Below are 24,257 nucleotides of genomic sequence, written 5' to 3'. Positions count from 1 at the left end.
TATGCAATCTCATTTTTGGGAGAGATCTTTTCACCTCATTCATAGCGGAGTCTGCCAAAACACTTGTCTGGATGTGTGCCTGCCTCTGCCATCATTATTTTTCACTTTTCGGCTTTTTATTTGGTATAGATCTTAAACCTGTAGCCTTAATATTTTCCTTTGGACTGTGAGCTGGCATCTCAAGACAACATGTGCCAAAAGGTCTGTATCCTCTCTGAATGACTTGCAGTTCATGATTTTTTTTGGGGGGAAAAGCACTAGACATTGATTCCAGATCATAACCAAGAGTGTTTTAATTGTGCAGACAGGACCGAGACATTACACATCAGTGCTCTTAGTCAGTGGTGAATCATACATGGGTAGCCATGGTCTGATTAATGTTAACAAAGTCCGTTTCAAAGAAAGTCTGTTCGCTCAGCGGCCATATTTGGGACGGCTTATATCTACTTCATTGGGGAGATCTCAAAAACTGCTTGCCATATTCAAATTCAAATGAACTCTCCCAAAAATGTTTGTTTCTTTTGTTCAAATAGTATTTACATTTTTTTTAAATGTTTACTTTTCATGCTGGGCCAGCCAAAGCGCATGTGCAGTCCTAAGCATGCATCATGCAATTGAATGTGCAAATGTTGCAGTATGTTTGAAATATATCACTACCCAACTTATACCCATTTAGATGGGTGCTGGAAATATGCATGTTAATTGCCCACTATTGCGTTAATATTGGAGAGGTAATATTTATCCCGCGCCTTTCTGAAGATTCCGCTCTGGCTGCTCAGTCTGCTTAGGATCACTCGCTCAACACAAAATGCACTTTGTTAGAGAGAAGAGAACAGAAAAAGAGACGAGCAGAAAGACAAGAACTTCAACTGACTTCAGCCACAGCCTTACATGAAATCAACTGAAGATAAAAGAAGACATTAAATCTCTGAAGATCTCATCAGACTCCACATTTAATCTACAAAGATTTTGTGGCTCAGATAAGATCCAGTTCTGGTTTATTTCTTTGCTCTTGGCTGACATGTGGCATTGCTCTGGCCTGCTTGTGGCCCAGATCTGGCAAACAGGAGTGGTCCACTCAATGGCCGTCATTCCACGCAGCATGTGGGCCAGATCAGTATGCCACAAGTGCCAGATGTGGGCCAGATCTGGGCCGACACAATGTTGCTATCTGGGAATTGTCTTTATTACACTATTTTAGCAATTTATAAAGGCAAAATCAGCAGTAATTAAACATAATTACTAGCTTATTGTTCAGTTAACTTAACAGAAAATACACAGATATATAATTACATCGCTACAGAAAAATAATATATGGCTTATTAAGTTGTAAATAATGTCTAATATGCCCTTACTGTAATGTTAATCATTAATAACTATTGTGTCCATGCTTAACTAATGCATACCGTAAATCCTCTAATATTGGCCTGTATTCCATTAGCGGCCGGGTCTCCAACATTGGCCGGTCTCGCTGTCACCGAAGGTAAATAAAGGCCGGTCTCTAATAGCGGCCGGGGCTATTATTAGAACCAACGTTTTTCTGGGCAGGCCTCAACATTATGCTTGCATGTGATAGTAACATGCAAGTACCACAGGGTACTGGTCATGTCAATCACCCAGACATCCCAAGTCTCCCGCATATTTATAGCAGCTCCCTGATGCCCGCAAATTAGTAAAATTCTCCCGCAATCTAGAGCGAGCGAGCAAGAGCGCGCATGCGAGACACAAACTGTGCACGCGTGCACAGCAGAGAGGGAGAGAGAGCGAGAAACCTTACGTGTGTGTGCTAGTGTGCACCTAATGAAGCGCATGTAAGACGGAGAGCGTCCTGATTGGCTTGTTTCGGTAAGTCAACCAATCAATTGTCAGTGTGGGCGGGCTTTTATCTCTTCGGGCTTTTATCTCTCGCCCCAAAAAACGAAAGTATAAAGTATAAACATAATGACAATCTTGCACGCTCTACAGTTTGTAACTAACATGTTATGGTTGAGTTAAACAAGTTTCATTTCATGTGCATATTTTTCAGGTCGGCTAGTTGCCAAGGCTACATGAAAACAACAAACTCCTTAGACCTGTTTAAAGTTGCAATGAAATATAAATAAAAGCAGTTTACATGAATAGTAGTATAAGCAGCTTATGTAAATAGTAAAAGTGATCTACATAATTTTAGGAGAGATACCTCCCTGAAATGACTTGTTTCAGGTTGGGATGTCTGATCACCTCTCTTGACTCGCACGTGAGACTTCAGTCACCGGGTCCGGTAGGCTAACGTTTACGGCGCGAGAATGAGAACAGACGCGTAGCGGAACATGAGGAGGACGAAGAGGAGCTGTACAATAATGAACTTGTTGTAGAGGCTGGCGCGAGTGATGAGGAGTTTACAGGGAGAGATGAAAAGGAGGAGGAAACTGAGGAGGACGAGGATTAAACAGAATTGGAGGATTTTTTTTTTTATAACTTCAAACCAAACGAGACAGGAATGGTTAAACTTTGGAGCGGTAAGGTGTCTGTTGCCTTTTGTTATGAATCAATAACCTAATTATCACCGTGTATGGTTAAGTGTTTACAATGCACTACCGGTAGCCTATGTTTGCTACGTTTTTGTTACCATATTTCTACACTGGAATTTAGCCTGAATTACCGGTATTTGTTGTTAATGTTCTGTATGCATACCATAATGTTATGGTAACTGTACGTTTTCAATAAATGAACCTAGTATTTTATAGGTTGAAATAGACGCAAAATCTAATTTTTAGTCATTCTACTGGTAGTTTGATTTGCTCAAATAGAAATTGAGGCCTGCCTCTAATTCTGGCCTCCTTCCAATAAAGGCCTGGACCGCGATGCACTTGAGTAAAATAAAGGCCCGGGCCTATATTAGAGGATTTACGGTAATTGTGAACAAGCAAATCATTAATTACTAGTTTAACTAATGCATAATTACGGACCCTTAAAATGTAAAGTTAATCATTAATTACTAGTGTGTTCGTGCTTAACTAATGCTTAGTTGTGAACAAGTTAATCCTTAATTAATGCTTAACTAATGCATTATTCTGGACCCTTAAAATAAAGTGTTACCAAACATGGATATATTAAGCAGAATGAACACAGACAACAGGTTTGACATTTTATCACATTACTTTATTAACATGTAAATTCCAACACAGGATATTTGGTGAAAATACTTTATTTTCACTAAGGAAAAACTCATATTATAATATTCAGCGAATATTCAAGAAGTCTTCTGCATAACAGGATGTATAATGTGATGAAGAAAACACGGCACTGCACAGGCCAAAAACCTGCAAACAAAAATAAAAACTAACATTGATGGCAAAGTTTCCCTGCATCACATCTGGCAATGACAGAAGTTCTTCATCATATAATGAGGATGAGACGAATGAATGGACGAATAAGAAAATCACGAGCTTGACGTGTTTGATATTAAAAGGCAATAACTTAAGCCCTGAAAGAGGCCAACGCCAAAAGCAAACTAACGGCACCGTGTTCAACGGTTGCATATGGCGCACATATCACACAAATGACTTCATTTACTTATTACCTATTATTTTAGACATATAAGACATGAGGAAAATAAAACTATTGGCTACTATTAGACAATTATGTGGTAAACAAGAACACACTCATGAAACCAATGAATGCATGAACTTGTGATTATACAAAATGTCTTTTAAACTTCATACCGGGTCATGAAGCAAAACTCTGGAGAATAATTTCAGTGCTCAATACTCACCAACGTCTTGTGAAGATGAATATCTCTCTATTCTCTTGGGAATGTTTGTTTCGGTCTTCAGCACCGGCTGGTTTTGCTCTGCTGTCCGCTCGCGCTCCCGCTCTCCGCATTTGAAATCTCCACACGAATGGGTTTTCTCAAGCGCATTTTGCAAATGCGTATAAAGTTTTTCGGACATAGGACTTGTTTATCCAACATGGATTTTTCACTTTGACTTCATAGATTGACTGAGCACAATTAAATATGTTCGGTGAATATACGATTTTAATTTTGAGTGAAGACTTTAAGCTATGATTAGTACAATGCATCTTTTTGCATGGGGATAATTATTTGAAAGTCATTTATTGGGCCAATATGTCATGATCAATATACACAATTTTTCCCCCAAAATTTTTTTTTACAGTGTGGTCATTCATCACTCAATTAATCTCTAAATTATCTCATTAACTTCAACACTGATTCAGAGTTACTTATAACACTCTGGGTGTGGATTATATAAACTCTGAGCAGTGTTAATTTAACACTGGGAAAATTGCAGTGTAGATGAATATGTAAATATGTGCTGCACCCTTTCCTCTCAATAACAAAAACACACAACAAAAATGACAACAGTGAACAAACAGCAGAAAAAAGCATCTGATCATAGCGATGTGGATATATTTGCACAAGCTCTTCATTTTGGCACTCTAACGTGACGTGTATTTATACTACTTTATACAATATATTGCTTTAAAGCTACAAATTTCATAACTGTTATCTATAGACTACTGTAATTGAGACATTTATTCAAGAAATTCATTACAAACAGAAAGATGTATAGTACAGAGAAACTCCATGTCAAAGCAGGATTTGAGCAAACTTCGTTTTACCAGTAAGTGCTTGGGCCGTGAGCAATTGAGCAGACCGCACTGGCATAGAGCAGAAAATTGAGCAGAGCGTCACACCGCTCCACTTCGCTTACATGCTCTAATGTCTGTTATGAAAAGCTTAAGTCTTTTATTTCCTATGATGCTAACTTCCTGAATCATATTTTATACCTTTGGCTAAATATATCTATTACAGCTATGTAGAAAGAACAAAGACTTTCCCAAGAAACAACGTATATCATGTGTCCAATTTTCTGTGTCCAAATAATTTCATATATTATAGGATACAATCATATTAGCCTCAAAACATATGTATTAATGCTTTAAATACGTTTAGAATTAAAAAAAAGTTGACTACACTATTCAGCATAAAACAATTTAATTGAATTACTTTAATAATAAAAATGTATTTAATTTCACAGTCCACAATGTAGTAATGATGTTCTATGAGAAGCAATGTCACAATAACACAGTCCATACCAACATCCCCAGTTAATCATGTTATAGTTAAGCATGTTATACTGTTAAATATGTATATATATGATGTTCACCCTGACCTTCTCTCCAGTGTCACCTTTCAGCCCCTGCTCTCCCATGTCTCCCTGTCAGAGAAAGAATATATTTAATATTTTAATACATTGCATGAACTGTACGCAAGCAGTGTTGCTTTGTTATATACAGTTGTTTCATGTTAAAACATAACATTAGAAAAAAAAACAAGCATAACTGGCTTTAGTTGAAAGATGAATTAAATGTTTCTACAGTATTTAATGAGAGGTATTATCACAGTTCTGTTTTGTTCCTAGGACTTCCTGTTTTCATTTGTCACGTTTCTTTGATCAGTTTCTCGCCACTCATCTGTCCCCGTGCTTACCCTTGTTAGTTTAGTTCTGTTCAGCTGAGTCCTGTTAATTTACTCATGTCTGTTTGTATTTAGTTCTCTTGTTTCTTTCAGTCTGTGTTCGGTCTCGTTAATGTATTGAGTGTGTCTCTATTCTACCTGTCAACTCACCCGAGTATCCTTGTTCATTAAACCTTCATTTGAGAATTTTATTTACCTGTCTTCACCTTCCTGTCTGCACACACCGTGACAGAAGACCAAACCCTAGAAAGTATAATGGCAGAAGTGCATTTCCTTAACATCCAGCAGGGTGGTCGTCAGCTATTGACTCTGCAGAAAGTTGGCGACTTCTGCGCACTATGCGCCTCAGCATGCGCTGACCCTGCTCTGTGATTTTACGTGGCCTACCACTTTGTGGCTGAGTTGCTGTTGTTGCCAATTGCTTCCACTTTGTTATAATACCACTAACAGTTGGAATATTTAGTAGTGAGAAAATGTCCCAAATAGACTTATTGCACAAGTGGCAACCTATCATGGTAACACACTTGAATTCACTGAGCTCCTGAGAGCGACCCATTCTTTCACAAATGTTTGTAGAAGCAGTCTGCATGCCTAGGTGTTTGATTTTATACACCTTTGGCAATGGAAGTGATTGGAACACCTGAATTCAATGATTTGGAGGGGTGTCCCAATACTTTTGTCAATATAGTGTATATCCTAATGAGTGATTTATAATCAAGGTCTTGATCAATATTTATCCTCCTACATATTAAAATGATTTGAATGATTTCTTCTATTTTTTTATATTAGTTCATCAATGGGACTACTATTTATTGCTCTTTTCATATGTTCTCTAATGTTTTCTATTTGGTATCTGAGGAGTGACTGACACTGCATGAAAAGTGGGATTTTCGTCAGTATGTGGCACTGTAGATTGCCGTGAAACTTCAGGTTTACGACTGTGCACGGCAATTTGCAGGCAACACCGAAAACTGCCGTAAATTGACGTGGGCCTTGCTTGGCAGTTGTCCCCCCATGACCCCCCCTCCCCTTAATTCTAGGGGAGGCTTTATCATGTAAATGAACATGCTGTGAGCTACACAAATGCAAATCAGAGTAGCAGCAGGGGGAGTTTTATCTAGGTTCTGAATTTTTTTAACTAAAACAAGTTTAAAGTTTAAGTTAAAATGTTAACTTAAATTTAAGTTAAATGTACTCGATTTAGTTCACATTACTAAATTTTTAGGGCAACCAGTTTGCTCCAATTTTTTAAGTAGATTCAACTTGTCCGGGCTCACAGTGTAGATTAATTACTCTGTATGTCATTAGCAATAACCAATGTTATGTAAAAAAACAAAAATACAGGACAGCAGTTCATGTCTTCAACCTTTAGAGAGGTTATGTGATGCAACAAGACAATGAACCAAAGCACACAAATAAATCAAGAAAGCATACAGTTTACATACCAAAATTAATTTTTCCACCCTGCACTGTGAATGATTTTTTAAATGGCTATTAATCATAAATGTGAAAAGTACAAGTTTGTGTGTTTATAAGTCAGATTGTGTTTTTCTGTAATTGTCATTTAAATTGAGCTCACACCACATTTTATGAATTATCAATGCAGATTTTCAAGAGGTGGTTTCCTGGACAGGGTTTAAATTATGCCAAGAGTAGGCCTTAATCTAATTAATCGTGAGTTAAAAAAATTGTTAACTGGAACAAAGATTAAGCACAGATTACTAACACCTGGACTATGAGTCCTGAACTAAAATAAACTGGATTCATTTACAGTTTTATCTAATTGCTTACACACAATTTCTGAAAATATGGCTCCATTTCTTGTAACTCTACACACAAAACACACAAAACATCAGACATCTCTTGCAAAAGCAACACTTTGTGCAAAACTATTTTAACTCTTCCAAAAATGTTGTTTTTGCATATATCTAACTACACACAAATATGCACAACTGAGGAATTTACAGTTGAACTGAAATCAGCTGAACTGAATCAACACTGAAGTCACTTGAGCTGAATATTGACACTATATTGGCTTGTTAGAGCCGGTTTACAGCAGAATTTGTTTTGAACTTGTTACTGAAGCTGCTATGAAACAATATATTTTGTTGTATGCATATTCTTTCTTTCTCAAACCTTAGTTTTGATTTCTAAGTGATCAATTTATGTATAAGTGTTTTCACACATGATCATTGGCTATATGGGTCCTGGGTAAATTAATGTGGCATTTAAATGGCAAAAGTTATTCTTGTCTCTATAACTTATGGCTTCCTAAAGACACGTTTATGGGTAAACAAAATATTAATAATATAAATAAAATGAATATCAAAACATATTTTAAATATAATGAAGTCATTTTATTATAGCACTCATCAGATGTTCCTGGAAACAAAACAGAGACAGAACAGTATAAACAAACTATACAACAAACTAAACACCAAATTACAAAAACATTATTATGTGAAAGTGAATAAAGTTGTGTGTGTGTGTTTTCAGTTATAAATATGTGCTGTGTAAATTAGCCTATACTTTTAGAAATTATATATAGCCTAACTTTAAAAAACAAACAATAACCCATAAAGATAAATTATAATAATTGTATAATATTAAGCATTTAATATACATTGTAACATTAGGCTACTTTAGGCTACTCTAGCACAGTAGTCAGTTAAGCAATTAATTAATATCTTATATTAATATACGTAGCCTTGGCTACATCTAAAGGTAAGTCTGCTTTAAGAAAAAAAATATTACACTTCGACATGTACAGAATGTGCGCGTTAAGAAACATGTTCAAATGTGTTTTCTTAACATGTTAAAACTGTGCGTCAACTGTGCGTGTATGCCTGTTACACGACCAGAATGTGCGTGTCTACACATACAAAAGAAACACGTAAAAAATTGCTGCGTTGACGCGGAAAACAGGGCGTGTTACGGTCATAAGTCACGCGTTTCGTATAAAGAGATTTGGCCCTGGGCGCGTTCCATATTAGAGCCCTAGTCCAATGACGTGCGAGGTCGAGGTCATGGCCATGACGCGTAGAAGACGAGCTTTAAACTTTTTTGTTTTTTTACATTTCCTATGTTTTTTGCTGCTTTCCTTTTTCGTGATCAACTATGACAGGACGCCGTCTTCAACTCAATCTCTGCATGGACGCGACAAACTTTTTGGACTCATTTTCAGGAGGCTGTCTTCGTCTTCACAACTCTGAGGCAAACTGCAGGCGCTATGAACCACAGCATGGGTAATGTAACGTTACGATTTAAAGAATATGCTTTTATTCAGCTGTATAAGGAAATGGATGCGTTAATAGATCCGAGCTTAAAACTGCACATTTTGTTTTCACAGACTATCCTCGCCTCATAACGAAGCCGTGAGCTCTTATCTGCTTGGAGCGATTTCCGCGAGTCCAGATTTAACCGCTGATCAAGACGACATTGTGTGTAACTTAAGTATAACTTCTGTTTTTCTCATTCCTTGTTTAATTTTACCGTGACTGTTTTTATTAATACCAGTCTCATGTAATTGTTTTCCAGCTGCCTGTAAGACGTATTATGAATCGACACGCCGGAGCTTCAGATACAAACAACCTGAACTTACATAGCAGGCGGAAACTGCGAAGTTTAGCTCGGAGTCGATCAAGAAGAAAAAGGGTAAGATTTATTATATTAGATCCGTTTTTTGTCAATATGAGTATTTTTCAGGTTGCTTATTGTCTTTATGGATTGTATTACAGTTGCTGGAAGCGAGAGTGTGCTGGATGAGGATGAGATGGACATTTGGAAGTCCGCGACCATTGAACTCATGTTTGACGAGGAAGACGGCTTTGTTGACGGGGTGTCTGGATGGATTGTGCGGCCACCGCCCTCTCGCAGCCTGGAGCTCGCCGAATTTTACATTACATTACGAGACATTACTGCTGCACTGTACATAGTTGTGTGTTTAGCAATAAAGCTCTTTCTTTGAGTAAACCGCTGTGTTTTATAAATGAAGCCCTTTCTTTGAATGAACAGCTGTATGCTTATAAATGAAGCTCTTTCTTTGAATAAACGGCACGGTCCGTATAATTTTCCCATATATTCCTTGATGGTATGAATACTTCATAGCACAATAACATTAATATAAAACAAATTATTACAACATAAATTATATATTTATTATTATTATTTGGGGTTTACATTTATAATGAGCCAGGGGGACCAATAATGATTGGTTTGCAGTGATCTGCCAACCAATCACGAGGGAGTTTTCTTTTTTAAATGTAGTGGCTTCAGCCAATAGTGAGTGAGAAAATTCAAGTCTGGCCATTGACTCTCTGGTTTCGCTGCTATTCATATGCAAATTAGATGCGTCACACCTCCGCGGGCTCTCTCAGCGGGGGGGGGCTCTCCACCTACGTCATGGTTCGTTTACGACAATTTGTGGCACAGACGAACGCGACGTTCGCTGCCTCTAAATTGTCGAAAACTGCCGAAAATTAGGGAGATTTCCGGGAGTATACAGGCGTTTACGGGGTCGAAAATCCCACTTTTCATGCAGTGTGAGGGTCATTCTGAGGGTCTAGGAACGTCACAGACATTATGTGAGCCCAATCATTTTTGAGTGTAAACTAAACTAAACGTGCCAATGCACATTGGCGTGCAAGATTTGCATCTCGTGCTCCGCCTCACAGCGCGGGTATAAATACGGAAGCAAATGCACGCACCTTTTTTTTGCGCTGATGAGCCGAACTAGTGACTCGGCCATGCAGCGACTGTACAACAACTGTGGCGACGGGACGTAACGTTACATACTGTACGTAACCGAGACGTTCCTTTTCAGTTGGTCACGTTTGGCGTTAGGTCAGGAAGCAGACAAACTGGCTAAACCGACCATCTGCTAGCTGTCTCACGTTACCGGAGTCAGATAAATCCCAGCACATAGAGACTCTTTCACCTAGATATTATCACATAGAGACTGTGTCTGTTCCCCGAATTAGTAATTCCAAAAAAACATCAAAACCATTCAACGGTAAAAATGTAATTGATGTCCAACAAATAAACACCAGATATAATACAGATGAACAAATGATAAGGCTCGGGTTGCTGAATATTCGATCCCTTTCCCCAAAAGCGCTTATAGTTAATGATAGGATTACAGATAATAATCTAGATGTGCTGTGTTTGACAGAAACCTGGCTAAAACCTGCTTTATGTAACGTTATGTAGTGTAATTGATAAATCCCATTTGACATTTGTGTTGGCTAGTGTCAGACATGTTCACAAGTCCCTGCGGTCCAAGTCAAGTCAAGTCTCAAGTCTTTGATGTCCAAGTCCAAGTCAAGTTTCAAGTCTCTAAGGTCCAGGTCAAGTCAAGTCTTTAGGGTCCAAGTCAAGTCTCAAGTCTTTAGGGTCCAAATCAAGTCTTAGTTCTATTTTTAGCAATATTTTTTTTCAGCTAGTTGTTATAATTAACAGTGTATTGAACTATCAAAACAGATTACTTTTACTTTAAAATAGCATAATAAAGCACAAAAAATACAACTTAAATCATTACTATTACTTTCCAACGTTGTACAAAATTATACCATTTAGAACCACCACGGGGGGTAGTTTGCTGTAGATCTCAAGCAATGCTGGATAATGTAGTCTTCCAGTGAGCACCGGCGGTAACAAAACCGGTGTATAGACTGGTATAGACAAGCGTTACAGTAAACGACACAAATAACAACATTTCCAAGAGGCCCTTCAGATGATTCAGGACAGCGAGGAAGAATTCACCTTTTCCTCTGAGGAAGATTTCAACTCAGACGACGAACGAGTGCATTTTGAAGAGCGAATCGACCCTGCTGAGGATATAAGTTCTGAGTAAGTTGTTTAGTATTATATAATTATTTTTCCGATAATATGCATTATGCCTTCTGAAAATATGCCTAATGTTGCTTGTTTGCAAATATTTGCTTCTGGTATAAATATGATGTGATTTAGTGCAAATATACTTAGCCTACGGTAAAATATATAAGGTCTGTCTTATAAGGTCGTATATACTGTCTTAACACTAGACATTATATTTTTATATACAAATTGTTGTGAATTCTTTAATTATATGGCTTTCAATATTATGTATCCCGCTGTATTTTATATGTAAGCAGGGTGTATTATGCAAAATACTTAATCCATATGGAAAGAACGTACTACGCAATTTATAGTGGATACGGTTTTGGCGTAAGTGATGCGTTCTCTGTTACGTTTAAGGAGCTGTCAGAATATGACGCAGTTTTCACCCGTGCAGCATCTCTGAGTGCAAGACAAAGTTATTGATGCAGTAAGTTTATCTATGACTTTATGGTTGTAATTCTGGACGTTTATACTGCTGAGACTGTCTCTGGCATTAAGCCTGTTAGTCGCGGGTGTTTCGCGATCTTTATGATGATTAGTTCCCCACGTGAAACGCACGTGAAAGTGCCGCTAGCATCGCGGCTTATCTTACTAATAGTGGCTACCTCGTTTAGTTATGTTTATGATTCTCATATTTTCTATATTTGTTATACTTTAATACCAAAATGAGGATGGTGTAATGTACCTGAAGTGGTTTATATGCTCTTTTTATATTCAGTTTATTTCCTTGTTCTTATACTGCTAAAGAGACTGAGCGAGCTGGTAATATTGTTTGATTTGTAATTTGCTGTTTTATCACAACAGTATGTGGACATTTAAGTTTGGTATTTAGTTATTTACTTCTGTTTAATTTGTTTATTACAGAAACTACCTACAGTTGTATACTGCCATGTGTACAAGGTTGAAACTTGCACTATTAAAAGGTGGAAACGAAATCTGATGACTCCTCCTCTCTGATCAGAGTGCTGAAGTGGTTAACACCATTAAAGAACTGGCATTCAGTGGGGCGATCCCCAACAAATAGTCCTTCGAGCCGGAGCTTGACTACTTCAGAATGTCATCAGATGGCAACCCAACATCCCCTCTCCATGCTGATACTCGAGCAAGACCAGCACGACGATGTCAGACACCCAAGCGCTTTGAGGATTACATCCTTGACTTCCATCACCGACCTGCCCTTTCCTCCAGTCCTGTTCAGAGGGAGTCAGAGGAGCAGAGAGGAGCAGCAGCCGCAGTGTATATTAGTCAAGCAGATGCAGCCTCCAGCCCAGATGGACATCGAGACACGCCCAGTCCGAGTCAAGCAGACGTACTGAATATGGACTCAATGACAAAACTCATGAAATCCATGAATGTGAAGGAGGAAGAGGAGACAGTGGAAATGGACAATCTTCTCAGAAAATTAGATCGGCTTCAGAAACGTAAGCACCGTCGAAACGAGATGATGGAACACATCAGATCATTCTTGAGAGAAGAAGAGGAAAATGAGGACAATGAACCAGTACAGGCTATTGTATCATCGCTCCAATCTTCACCGACACATTGTGGTGCATCAAGCCCTCCGCCCATACACGCACATGCCACAGTGTCACGTGTCAGCAAACAGGCTGCTGAATGTACATCGGTGAGATATGAAGAAAATTCACATAGGACAGGTGCTGTTTCTAAAGCAGAGGTAGAGAGTCGCAATCTTGTATTCACTCCAATCCAGCCAAATCAATCAAAAACTACAGGTCTAGTATATTCTCCCCTCTCTTCTGGCACAGCATCGCCCATCTCTCATCTGTCATTACCACCACTATCTGAGCCTGTTCCATCTCATTCTGCCAGATTTCTGCCCCTTCATGAACGAACTGTAGCTACAGAAGCTGAACGAGCATTCCAGCCTCTTGAGCAGCAGCTGATGGCACCAGTACCAGTCTATCAGCATCCCATGACACCTTACGGCTATCTTGCAACACCACATTCGCAGATACAGCCAGTGAAGGCATCTACTTCATTCAATTATATCCCTCCTTGCCAAACAATGATGCCATCAACATTACCCTCTCAAACCATGATTCCTGGGCTACTCCCTTCAGTGAGCCCTGCTGCAGCTATCATTCCTCCACAGCTAATACCATCTCAGACCGCAGCTCCACCAGGTGGTAGTATATCTCAGCGGATGATGTATAGCCCCCCTAAACCTAAAATTCCAGACTTCACAAGTGACAGTGAGAGAGAATTCGCTAATATGAAGCTGGCATTGGACAATTTGCTTGAGCCTTACCCCGAGCTAACGGAGAAATATAAATATCATGTACTGTTGGAACATCTTAAACTGCCTGAAGCTCAGATGATCGCGCAGTCTTATCGGCATCACCCATATCCGTATTCAGCAGCCATGCAAGCACTTCAATTACAGTACGGTCAGCCACATCAACTGGCTCAAAGTGAGATAGCAGCCATCCTCACATCACCAGATGTCAAGCCCAATGATAACCACAGCTTTCAGAGCTTCGCTTTGCGAGTTCACCTCCTAGTCAGTATGCTGCTGTCACTAGAGGGACCCAGGGGGGTGGAGCTACATTGCTGCTCACATGTAGACCGTCTACTTAGCAAGCTGCCAAAGTATCTACGGGATGGCTTCATTGAGTTCCTTCAACAGCAGGGTAAGCTCAACTCCATAAGTCTTAATCCTTATAATTTACAGGACTTTGCTGGATGGCTGCAAGTCAAGGCACAGCAGCAGAGACTGTCTATCCGATCAGTACAGCGTTACCAGCACGAGAGACTTCCGGGTGTTGGTAAAGAGAAAGCCCCAGCTAAACCAAAGGGACCAAGTCTAGTTGTTTATCATGGTGCATCCTCTGACGAAACTGTGCTTTCTACCCGTCCCAAGAGCTCAAGCAGAAGAAACCATTCAAGGTACACTGCCTCTTTTGCAACAGTAAAGAGCACTACATTACACGCTGTGACAACATCAAAGAGCAGACGGTTGCTGACCTGCAGAAGTGGATTACTGATGGAAAGCGATGCTGGCGATGTGCACGGTTTCAAGTACCCGGCATATGTAACCTCAAAAAGCCATGCAGTGACTGTGGTGGAATACATCTCCAGGTGCTTCACCGTATTGCCCGTGATGATCCAACAAACTGTACATCAAGTACATCAGAGAGTCGTATTTACCTCACACCCGCCAGCACCAGCAGAGTGCTTCTTAAAGTGGTACCAGTGTTGTTACACAGCAAGTTCAGGTCAGTGGAGACTTACGCTGTGCTGGATGATGGAGCGCAGCGAACCATGATCTTGCCAATAGCCATCCATGAACTTCAGTTGAAGGGTGAACCCGAAACACTTGCTTTACGCACAGTAAGATCTGACATCACTCACCTTTCTGGGTCCAAGATTAACTTGGAAATCTCTCCAAAGAGTGAACCAAAGAGGCGCTTCCAGATACTTGGGGCCTTCACTGCTTCGGGGCTGGACTTAGTAGAGCAATCATATCCAGTGCAGAGACTTCAGAAACGGTACGCTCACCTCAGAGAGCTTCCGTTACAGTCATTCCAGAATGTGCGTCCACTGGTCCTGATAGGATCAGACCATGTCCATCTTATCACAGCAGATAGGCCAGTCCGTCAAGGAACTAAAGGTGGTCCAGTTGCAGTGCACACCGCCTTGGGCTGGGCCTTACAAGGGGCTGAGGAGAGCACACAAAGCCACAACTCAGTGCAGCAGTGTCTTTTCGTGTCAACTGGCTGCTCCAATGACTTGCTCTGTCGTAATGTTGAGAAGTTATGGCAACTTGACATCCTGCCTTATAGGAATGAGAAACTGGTGATTCGCTCCAAAGAAGACCAAGAGGCGATTAAACTTCTCGAATGCCGAACGCAGAGAATTAAGGTTGAAGAAGTTCAACGCTATGCCACCCCCCTCCTGCGTAGACCTGGTGCCCCAAAACTCATAAGCACAATCCAATCCGTCATGTCTAGTTTGAGGAGCACAGAGCGGAAACTTCAGAGAGACCCAGAGAAAGCTGTTGTGTACTCTGGTGAGATTAATAAGCTTATCAAGGCAGGCTATGTTACTAAACTCCAACCTGAAGAAGTTACTAAATCAGAGGAGACCTGGTTAATTCCCCATCAAATGGTGTGCCACAATGCTAAATCCAGACTGGTCTTCAATTGTTCATTCAGGTATCAAGGTCTTTCTCTGAATGATCAGCTTCTGCCAGGTCCTGCACTCGGCCCATCATTGTTGGGAGTCCTTTTGAGATTCAGGCAACACACCGTGGCTGTAAGTGCAGACATTCGCGGAATGTTCCATCAGGTCCACCTGTTGCCTGAGGACAGACCTCTACTCCGCTTCATCTGGCGAGATTTACATAGTGAGAACTGTCCAGACGTCTATGAATGGCAGGTCTTACCATTTGGTACAACCAGCAGCCCATGTTGTGCCATTTTTGCTGTTCAACAGCATGCTCGCAATAATCAAGAGAGTTACCCAGATGCTCTACAAACAGTGCAGCAGAGTTTTTATGTGGACAACTATCTGGCAAGCTTTCCAACCGCATCAGAGGCCAAACTCACAATCGATCGACTGCGCAATCTGCTGTCAGAGGGTGGATTTGACCTCAGACAATGGGCTAGCAACCAGTCATCAGTGATAGCACATCTACCCACTGAAGCAAGGTCCTTAGCTGCAGAACAATGGCTAGTGCAGAACAAGACTGATCCAATGGAGCCAGCTTTGGGTCTCAGGTGGAATTGTGCTGCTGATACTTTAGGATACCACTATCGTCCCATTGAACATGCAGCATTAACAATGAGAACAGCCTATCAAGTGCTAGCAACGCAGTATGATCCCTTGGGCTTCATTGTGCCTTTCACCACGCGAGCAAAAGTGCTCATTCAACAGCTGTGGTCCAAAAAAAGAGATTGGGATGACTCAAACTTGCCGCCAGATCTTCAGGCTGCCTGGAACACCTGGGAAAAAGAGTTACAGCATCTTAGTGTGATAACCATTCCACGCTGTTACTCATCTGTCCCTAATGATGTTCAAAGAAAATATGACCTCCATGTGTTTTGCGACGCATCCGAGAGGGCTTATGGAGCGGTGGCTTACTTAGTAGAGTACACCGAAGATGTCATTCATACTTCCTTTGTCATGGCTAGATTGCAAGTTGCTCCCAAGAGGCAGCAGTCCATGCCTCGCTTGGAACTATGCGCAGCATTGGCAGGAGCCCAGCTAGCAAAGCTTTTGAATGATGAGATCACTCTCACTCTCCAGCGGACAATTCTCTGGACGGATTCTACAACTGTGCTGGAGTGGCTTCAGTCCGACTCATGTAGGTCCAAAGTCTTCGTTGGAACACGAGTCTCAGAAATACAGGAGTTGACAGAGCACAGTGCTTGGCGGTACGTAGACACGCAGCAGAACCCAGCGGATGATATCACAAGAGGTAAACCGCTCTTAAACTTTACTGTGCCTGGTCGCTGGAGTCAGGGACCATCATTTCTAAAACTGGGTTCTGAGCACTGGCCAAAGAGACCTGAACAGACAAAATCAGAAAAGTTACCTGAACTGAAGAGTCTCACTATCTGCTGCCTAACCACTACGGAACCAGATCAAACCTGTCTAGATGCCGCTCAGTTCAGCACATGGAAAGAGTTAGTGGAAGCAACTCGACAAGCCTGTCAAAAGGTTACAGATGATTCGATAAACACCCGGCTCATCAATCATCGTGAAGCAGAATTGGTCCTACTGAGAGAGTGTCAAGCTTCAAGTTTTCCTGAGGAAATAGCAGCCCTCAGAACACACAAACTTATACCAAGCCACAGGCGACTAAGGTGTTTAGCTCCAGAGTGGGATCCAGAGACTAACATACTCCGAGTCGGAGGACGATTATGGAGAATGGAAAGCCCAAATTTTTAACAAATTCATCCAGTAGTGCTATCCACAGCATCCAGCAACGAAGCTACTCATTAAAGACTTCGACGAGCGTTTGTTGCACCCGGGTACAGAACGAGTGTATGCAGAAATACGGAGGCAATACTGGATCTTGCGGGGGCGCCAAGCAGTTAAACACCACCAGCTTAACTGTGCATCCTGTCAACGATGGCGAGCTCAGCTTAAAGTACCACAGATGGCAGATTTGCCACCAGAGCGGCTCAGGCTTCTCTGCCCGCCGTTCTATTCTACAGGAGTGGACTGTTTCGGCCCATATCATGTCAAAATAGGCAGAAGGATTGAGAAGCGTTGGGGTGTCATTTTCAAATGCCTCACCACAAGAGCTGTTCACATAGAGCTTCTCAACTCTATGGATGTGGACGCTTTTCTGCTTGCTCTTCGACGATTCATAGCAGACGTGACAGACCAAAGGAGATAAGGTCGGATTGTGGCACAAACTTTCGTGGTGCCGAAAGAGAACTGCGAGAAGCCTTTGCAGCGATGGAATCTCAATTAAAAGAGCAGTTAGCAGATTACCAGATCCTCTTCAAGTTCAATCCGCCCAATGCTCCTCACTTTGGTGGTGTTTGGGAGCGAGAGGTCCGCTCTATTAAAGCTGCTCTCCAGGTAGCAGTGGGAAGTCAGTCCGTCTTTGAAGATGTCCTGTCTACAGTCTTAGTAGAAGTAGAGGGCATTTTGAATTCAAAACCCCTGGGATACATCTCAGCAGACATCGCAGACCTCGACGCCATTACACCAAACCTTCTCCTCATGGGGCGGCGGGATGCATCGCTTCCACAGGTGGCCTATGCCTGAGGAGAAATGGGACGGCGCAGATGGGGACATTGTCAAAATCTTGTGGACCAGTTTTGGTCTCAATTCACAAGGAACTACTTACCTACGCTCCAGACACGCCAGAAATGGCACAAACCATCGAACAATCTGGCAGTAGGCTCAGTGGTCTTGATAATTGATCCACAACTTCCAAGAGCTCAGTGGCCTATTGGTAAAGTGGTTAAGACTGTGGTCAGTAAGGATGGGTGTGTGAGAACAGCAGATGTCCTGGTCAGAGGCAAAGTGTACACCAGGCCAGTGGCCCGCCTCATTCTGTTGCCTGCTCTTGAGGATGACAACAAATACTCTTAAAGAATTCTCTTAACTGACACATTTGCTGCTCAAATGTGGGGGCGGCTGTTGTGAATTCTTTAATTATATGGCTTTCAATATTATGTATCCCGCTGTATTTTATATGTAAGCAGGGTGTATTATGCAAAATACTTAATCCATATGGAAAGAACGTACTACGCAATTTATAGTGGATACGGTTTTGGCGTAAGTGATGCGTTCTCTGTTACGTTTACGGAGCTGTCAGAATATGACGCAGTTTTCACCCGCATCTCTGAGTGCAAGACAAAGTTATTGATGCAGTAAGTTTATCTATGACTTTATGGTTGTAATACTGGATGTTTATACTGCTGAGACTGTCTCTGGCATTAAGCCTGTTAGTCGCGGGTGTTTCGCGATCTTTATGATGAATAGTTCCCCACGTGAAACAGACGTGAAAGTGCCGCTAGCATCGCGGCTTATCTTACTAATAGTGGCTACCTCGTTTAGTTATGTTTATGATTCTCATATATTCTATATTTGTTATACTTTAATACCAAAATGAGGATGGTGTAATGTACCTGAAGTGGTTTATATGCTCTTTTTATATTCAGTTTATTTCCTTGTTCTCATACTGCTAAAGAGACTGAGCGGGCTGGTAATATTGTTTGATTTGTAATTTGCTGTTTTATCACAACAGTATGTGGACATTTAAGTTTGGTATTTAGTTATTTACTTCTGTTTAATTTGTTTATTACAGAAACTACCTACAGTTGTATACTGCCATGTGTACAAGGTTGAAACTTGCACTATTAAAAGGTGGAAACGAAATCTGATGACTCCTCCTCTCTAATCAGAGTGCTGAAGTGGTTAACACCATTAAAGAACTGGCATTCAGTGGGGCGATCCCCAACACAAATGTTTGGTTTTGGTCAGCCTATGACATGCCTAAAATGCATTATGCCTATAGATACAGGTGTTTTGCGTGCAATTGAGTGATATAAAGTCAGAATTCTGAGATATAAACTCGCAATTGCGTGATATGAAGTCAATTCTGACTGAGAAAAAAAGTCAGCATTCTGACTTTATCCCACAATTGCGAGTTTATATCTCAGAATTCTGACTTTATATCATGCAATTGTGAAAATAAAGTCAGAATTCTGAGATGAAAAGTCGCAATTACTCTTTTTTTTTTTTTTTATAATAAACGGAATTCCATAGATGTTTGTGAATAAGCAATTGCGTGATATGAAGTCAATTCTGACTGAGAAAAAAAGTCAGCATTCTGACTTTATCCCACAATTGCGAGTTTATATCTCAGAATTCTGACTTTATATCATGCAATTGTGAAAATAAAGTCAGAATTCTGAGATGAAAAGTCGCAATTACTCTTTTTTTTATTTTTTATAATAAACGGAATTCCATAGATGTTTGTGAATAAGTTACAGGTGTACATGTTTGAAATGCACTAAATACGCACATTCTATATATGGCCCATCAACAGATACTTTCGGTCTACGGCCCATAAATAGATATTTGTCAGTTCTATGGCCCATCATCAACAGATTGTGCGTCTATACTCATTAATTGCCCATCGGTTTCCTTTGGACAATGTATGCTAAAACGTTTTATGTTTTTTTTTTCATAGAAATGTGACTGCATCACCATCACCAGCGCCTCGCACAGCGCCACGCAGGTGTCGTTCAGTTCTCAGTGCGATCGAGAATCATACTGAGTAAGTGCACAGATGTAATTTTGTTCACATGATCATAATACAAAAGTAAATATATTACATCACAAAATCTGTAGTCTTTGTTATGCACGGACATTAGTGATCGACAATGATAATATAAGTTTCTTTCTGTTATCAGCACAGTGCACAGATGTAATATTTTACAGATGTAACTGTCATATGTGAACATTGTCTTAATTCAAAAAGTACATGAACCTGTATGGCATTACAGAAGCATTGTCTTGGTTGTGCATGGTGATAATATAAAACTATATATTAGCTTACGGGAAATATTGCCTTACAAAATGTTTGTAAAAGATGGCTTTATTTTCATTTCAGGGTGAACTATCCCTTTAAGTGTAAACATTTGTAATATATTTCATTCAGTTTTGGTTAGCTTATGATATGCTCGGTCTACAGACAATGTATGCTTACATTTTTTTGTTATTTTTCATAGGAATGTGGCTGCATCACACTCGCCTTCACCAATACCTCGCACAGCGCCACGCAGGTGTCGTTCAGTTCTAAGTGTAAGTGCACAGAGTAAGTGCACAGATGTAATATTTTAAAGATGTAATTTTGTTAACATAGTCATAATACAAAAGTATATGTACTTGTACGACATCACAAAGTCTGTAGTCTTTTTTATTAATGGCAATTGTTATGAATTAATTTCTTTGATTGCGTTATCAGCTTGCTCACGCTTATTTATTTTTTTACAGATCTGACAATGAAAATTTCCAAGCACCTGTTCCAAAGAGAGCAAAGGCAAACAAGAAGGCAAGCAACAGGCAGTCCACTCTGTCATGGAAAACAGAGATTGATGAGGACCTGGTTCCAGTATTATACAACACAGCACAAAACCATGAAGTGGTACAGAAAGATTTTTCTACACTTCTTGGACATTGCTTCCACCAACTCTTTCCTTTTGCACAAAGAGCTAAATGGTAACATGTCCCATAAAGAGTCCATGGAGCAGCTTCACTGAATACTGCACCGAAACGGACAATTAGTGACCATGTACCAGTTCCAGGAGCTGAGGTGACCTCAGATGGCAGCAATGTCGCCACGGTTGGTCGCAGGATCTGTTTGCGTTGCAAATCAGTGCTTGGTAAAAGACAGTTAACACCATGGAAATGCCAGTCTTGCAACGTTCACTTATGTCTTCAATTGAACAGGAACTGTTTTCAAGAGTGGCACAAAGATGTGTGACTGTTCAGATGTTGATTACCTCCCATTGACCATCGGGCTGCAAAGATCATCTGTAATACTCTTGTCTCTCCCTATGTACACAGTCTTCTGTAGCACTACATTGTATCATGTGTAAATTCAAGTATACTGTACAAGACTTGTATTGTTAGGAAAGATTTCTATTTTAAATAAATGCTGTTCTTTTAAACTTTTTCTTCATCAATTAATCGTGAGAAAAATACAAACCTTTGACCGGTACTGTATATGTTTACATATGTAGCACTGTGAATCTCCTCACATTCTTTGTTCAGGCTGCCTCACAGCATTCCACTTTGATGGGCCATTAGCCTTGGGGGGGGGGGGGGGGGGGGTAAAGAATATTCATGACCCTTCACACCCACCCCTCATACACCTTTCTAACACAAAACATGTCTTAAAATGTTTAAATCACTATATTGTGTTATGTGAATGAGTGGCCAGAGTGATTTTTACATAGCCTTGAAGCAAAAATTCTAGCCTACGTGATCCAGTTTTTTAAAGTCTTGTGAACAAATATTCAGTATGGTTTTTATGGCTGTATTTCAGTGACTTACAATTTTTTTCACAAATCACGCATAAACATAATTTTCTCAAAACTACTTATTTTTACATAAATGCTGCTCACATATTATTGTAGCAGAGTTTGTGCTGAATACAGAATAATCAGACTTTTTTTGAAAAAATGTTACAAGTAACAGAAATAAGCACAAATGTCAGGGCATGTCAAAACACTTTCAGGGCCCAGAAAGACCACAGACTCCAGAGTTTTAATTGATTGCTTTTCAAATTAAATGACAAAGTTTTGTAAGGTAAGGCTTGACTATATTTGTTGTAGCCGTTTGTCTAAGTTTATTTATTATAAGTATTATTATTTACTATGTGAATATTCATACTTGTATTTAGGAATTTGTTTAGTTCATTGTCGTACACCTGTCAGGTGTGTAAGGTATATGTCACCGCGTATGGGCGGGATAGGAAGTGACAAAGAACAAATGTTTGGATTTTGGGATAGTGGTTATCTATAGTTTTTTGACCACACTTCGTTTCTATTGCTGGAATTTTTGTTTGTTGGAATTATGAACTTAATTTAGAAATGCTTTTGAAATAAAACTTTTTGTGTTTAATAAATAAATTTAATTTTAAAATGAAGATGGCGGTGGACTGGAGTGTGTGCAAATAGTTTAATCACTGTTCCCTGAATCCAAGGCCTACTACGAAAGGCTGATACAATATTGTTCTTATTTGTTGCTAATTTATTTAACAACAGTTTTCTAATGGGTGATGAATTTGCGTGCCTTCAGATGCGTCACGCACTCGCTGGCTTGGTGTGTTTAGAAATGTTTTGTGATATTCGCTGCTGCAGCAAATATTTGTGAATGAATGAATAATAAAAGGGGGTGTTTCGTGCTGTCATGTGGGGTAGTAAATAGCTAACGTAATCGGGAATGCCGTGCCAAAAGACTTGCATTTTTCTTCAAGTCCATGTCAAGTCCAAGTCAAGTCTCGAGTCAAGTTTCAGGTCAGTTGTTCGGGAGTCCAAGTCCAAGACTTGCGACTTAAGTGCGACTCGAGTCCAAGTCGCAGACTCGAGTTTCCATCTCTGGCTACTGTATAAAAGGCCCCCAGGGCACAATACAGACTTTACCAAAGAATTTGCTGATTTTCTATCAGAGTTAGTATTGGCTGCAGATAAAGTACTAATTGTTGGTGATTTTAATATCCATGTAGACAATGAACAAGACGCATTGGGATTGGCATTTAGAAACATTCTAAACTCTATTGGAGTTAGGCAACATGTGTCAGGACCCACTCATCGCCATAATCATACTTTAGACCTAATATTGTCACATGGAAAAAATTTTGATACGGTTGAAATTCTGCAGCAGAGCGATGACATCTCAGATCATTACCTAGTATCATGTATAGTTAATTTAGCTAAGGCTGCAAAGCAGTCCCTTCCCTTCAAATATGGCAGGACTATCACTGCCGCCACTAAAGATTGCTTTGTACCTAATCGGTAACACTTTATAATAACGTTCAGTTGTAAGTAATTTATAAGTGGTTAGTTAATGATGAGCTAATCATTTACAAAACATTCATGAATCATTATCAAGTGATATGCTAACATTTTATGTATGTTTTGTAAATTCCGTTACAAGTCATTTACAAGTGATTAGTAAATGATTAACTAATCATTTACGAAATATGACTGCGTTCATAAATGATTGATAAGTGAAATGTTAATTATTTTATGTATGTTTTGTAGATTCAATTATAAGTAATTTACAACTGATTAGTTAATGATAAACTAATAATTTACAAAACATGACTATGCATTTCATAAATGTTTAATAAATTGTAAAATTTTTGGTTTGTTTTGTAGATTCAGTTATAAATAATTTACAAGTTATCAGATAATGATAAACAAATCATGACTATACGATCATAAATGATTATTAAGTAATATGCTAACGATTTACAAATCTGCCGTAAGTTATCTTTAAAAAAAAAAACATATCATAAAATAATCAAACGGATCCTTAGTAAATGGTTATTAAGTTACTAGTTAATATATTATTAATCACTGAAATGTCAATGTACCATTATCTCAATAAACAATTGTTAATCATGAACAAATGATGATCAAACCATTAGTAAATGATGAGTATATAATTTATTGATGCATCGTTAAAGTTGTAATCTGGTCTGTTCAAACCCACAAAAATGCAATTATGCTAAAGCTATTTTTTTAAAAGAATAAATTACCAGTTGTCAAATAAATAAACATTTTAAAAGCCAGGGGATTGCAGTGCGTTAAGTTTAATCCTTTCACTCAACAGTGCAGATATGTGTTCTCCACTGAAGCTCACATCAGGTGCACGAAGACTCCATGTGTGTCAGAGA

General features: G+C 39.7%; 1 protein-coding gene across 1 annotated transcript in view; it reads right to left on the bottom strand.

Annotated features, from left to right (window-relative positions):
* Positions 1-24,257, bottom strand: part of col25a1 (collagen type XXV alpha 1 chain) — a gene marked incomplete at its 3' end in the record, with an annotated part of 823,527 nt that overhangs the window by 118,041 nt on the left and 681,229 nt on the right. Inside the window, exon 15 of the mRNA XM_079803471.1 lies at positions 5,178-5,222. Coding sequence (XP_079659597.1) covers positions 5,178-5,222 — 45 coding nt within the window. The remainder of the gene's footprint in view (positions 1-5,177; positions 5,223-24,257) is intronic.

Source organism: Gobio gobio, assembly GCF_949357685.1.
Source record: "Gobio gobio genome assembly, chromosome: 2".
Taxonomy (NCBI): domain Eukaryota; kingdom Metazoa; phylum Chordata; class Actinopteri; order Cypriniformes; family Gobionidae; genus Gobio; species Gobio gobio.
This window is presented reverse-complemented; position numbering and strand designations above follow the sequence as displayed.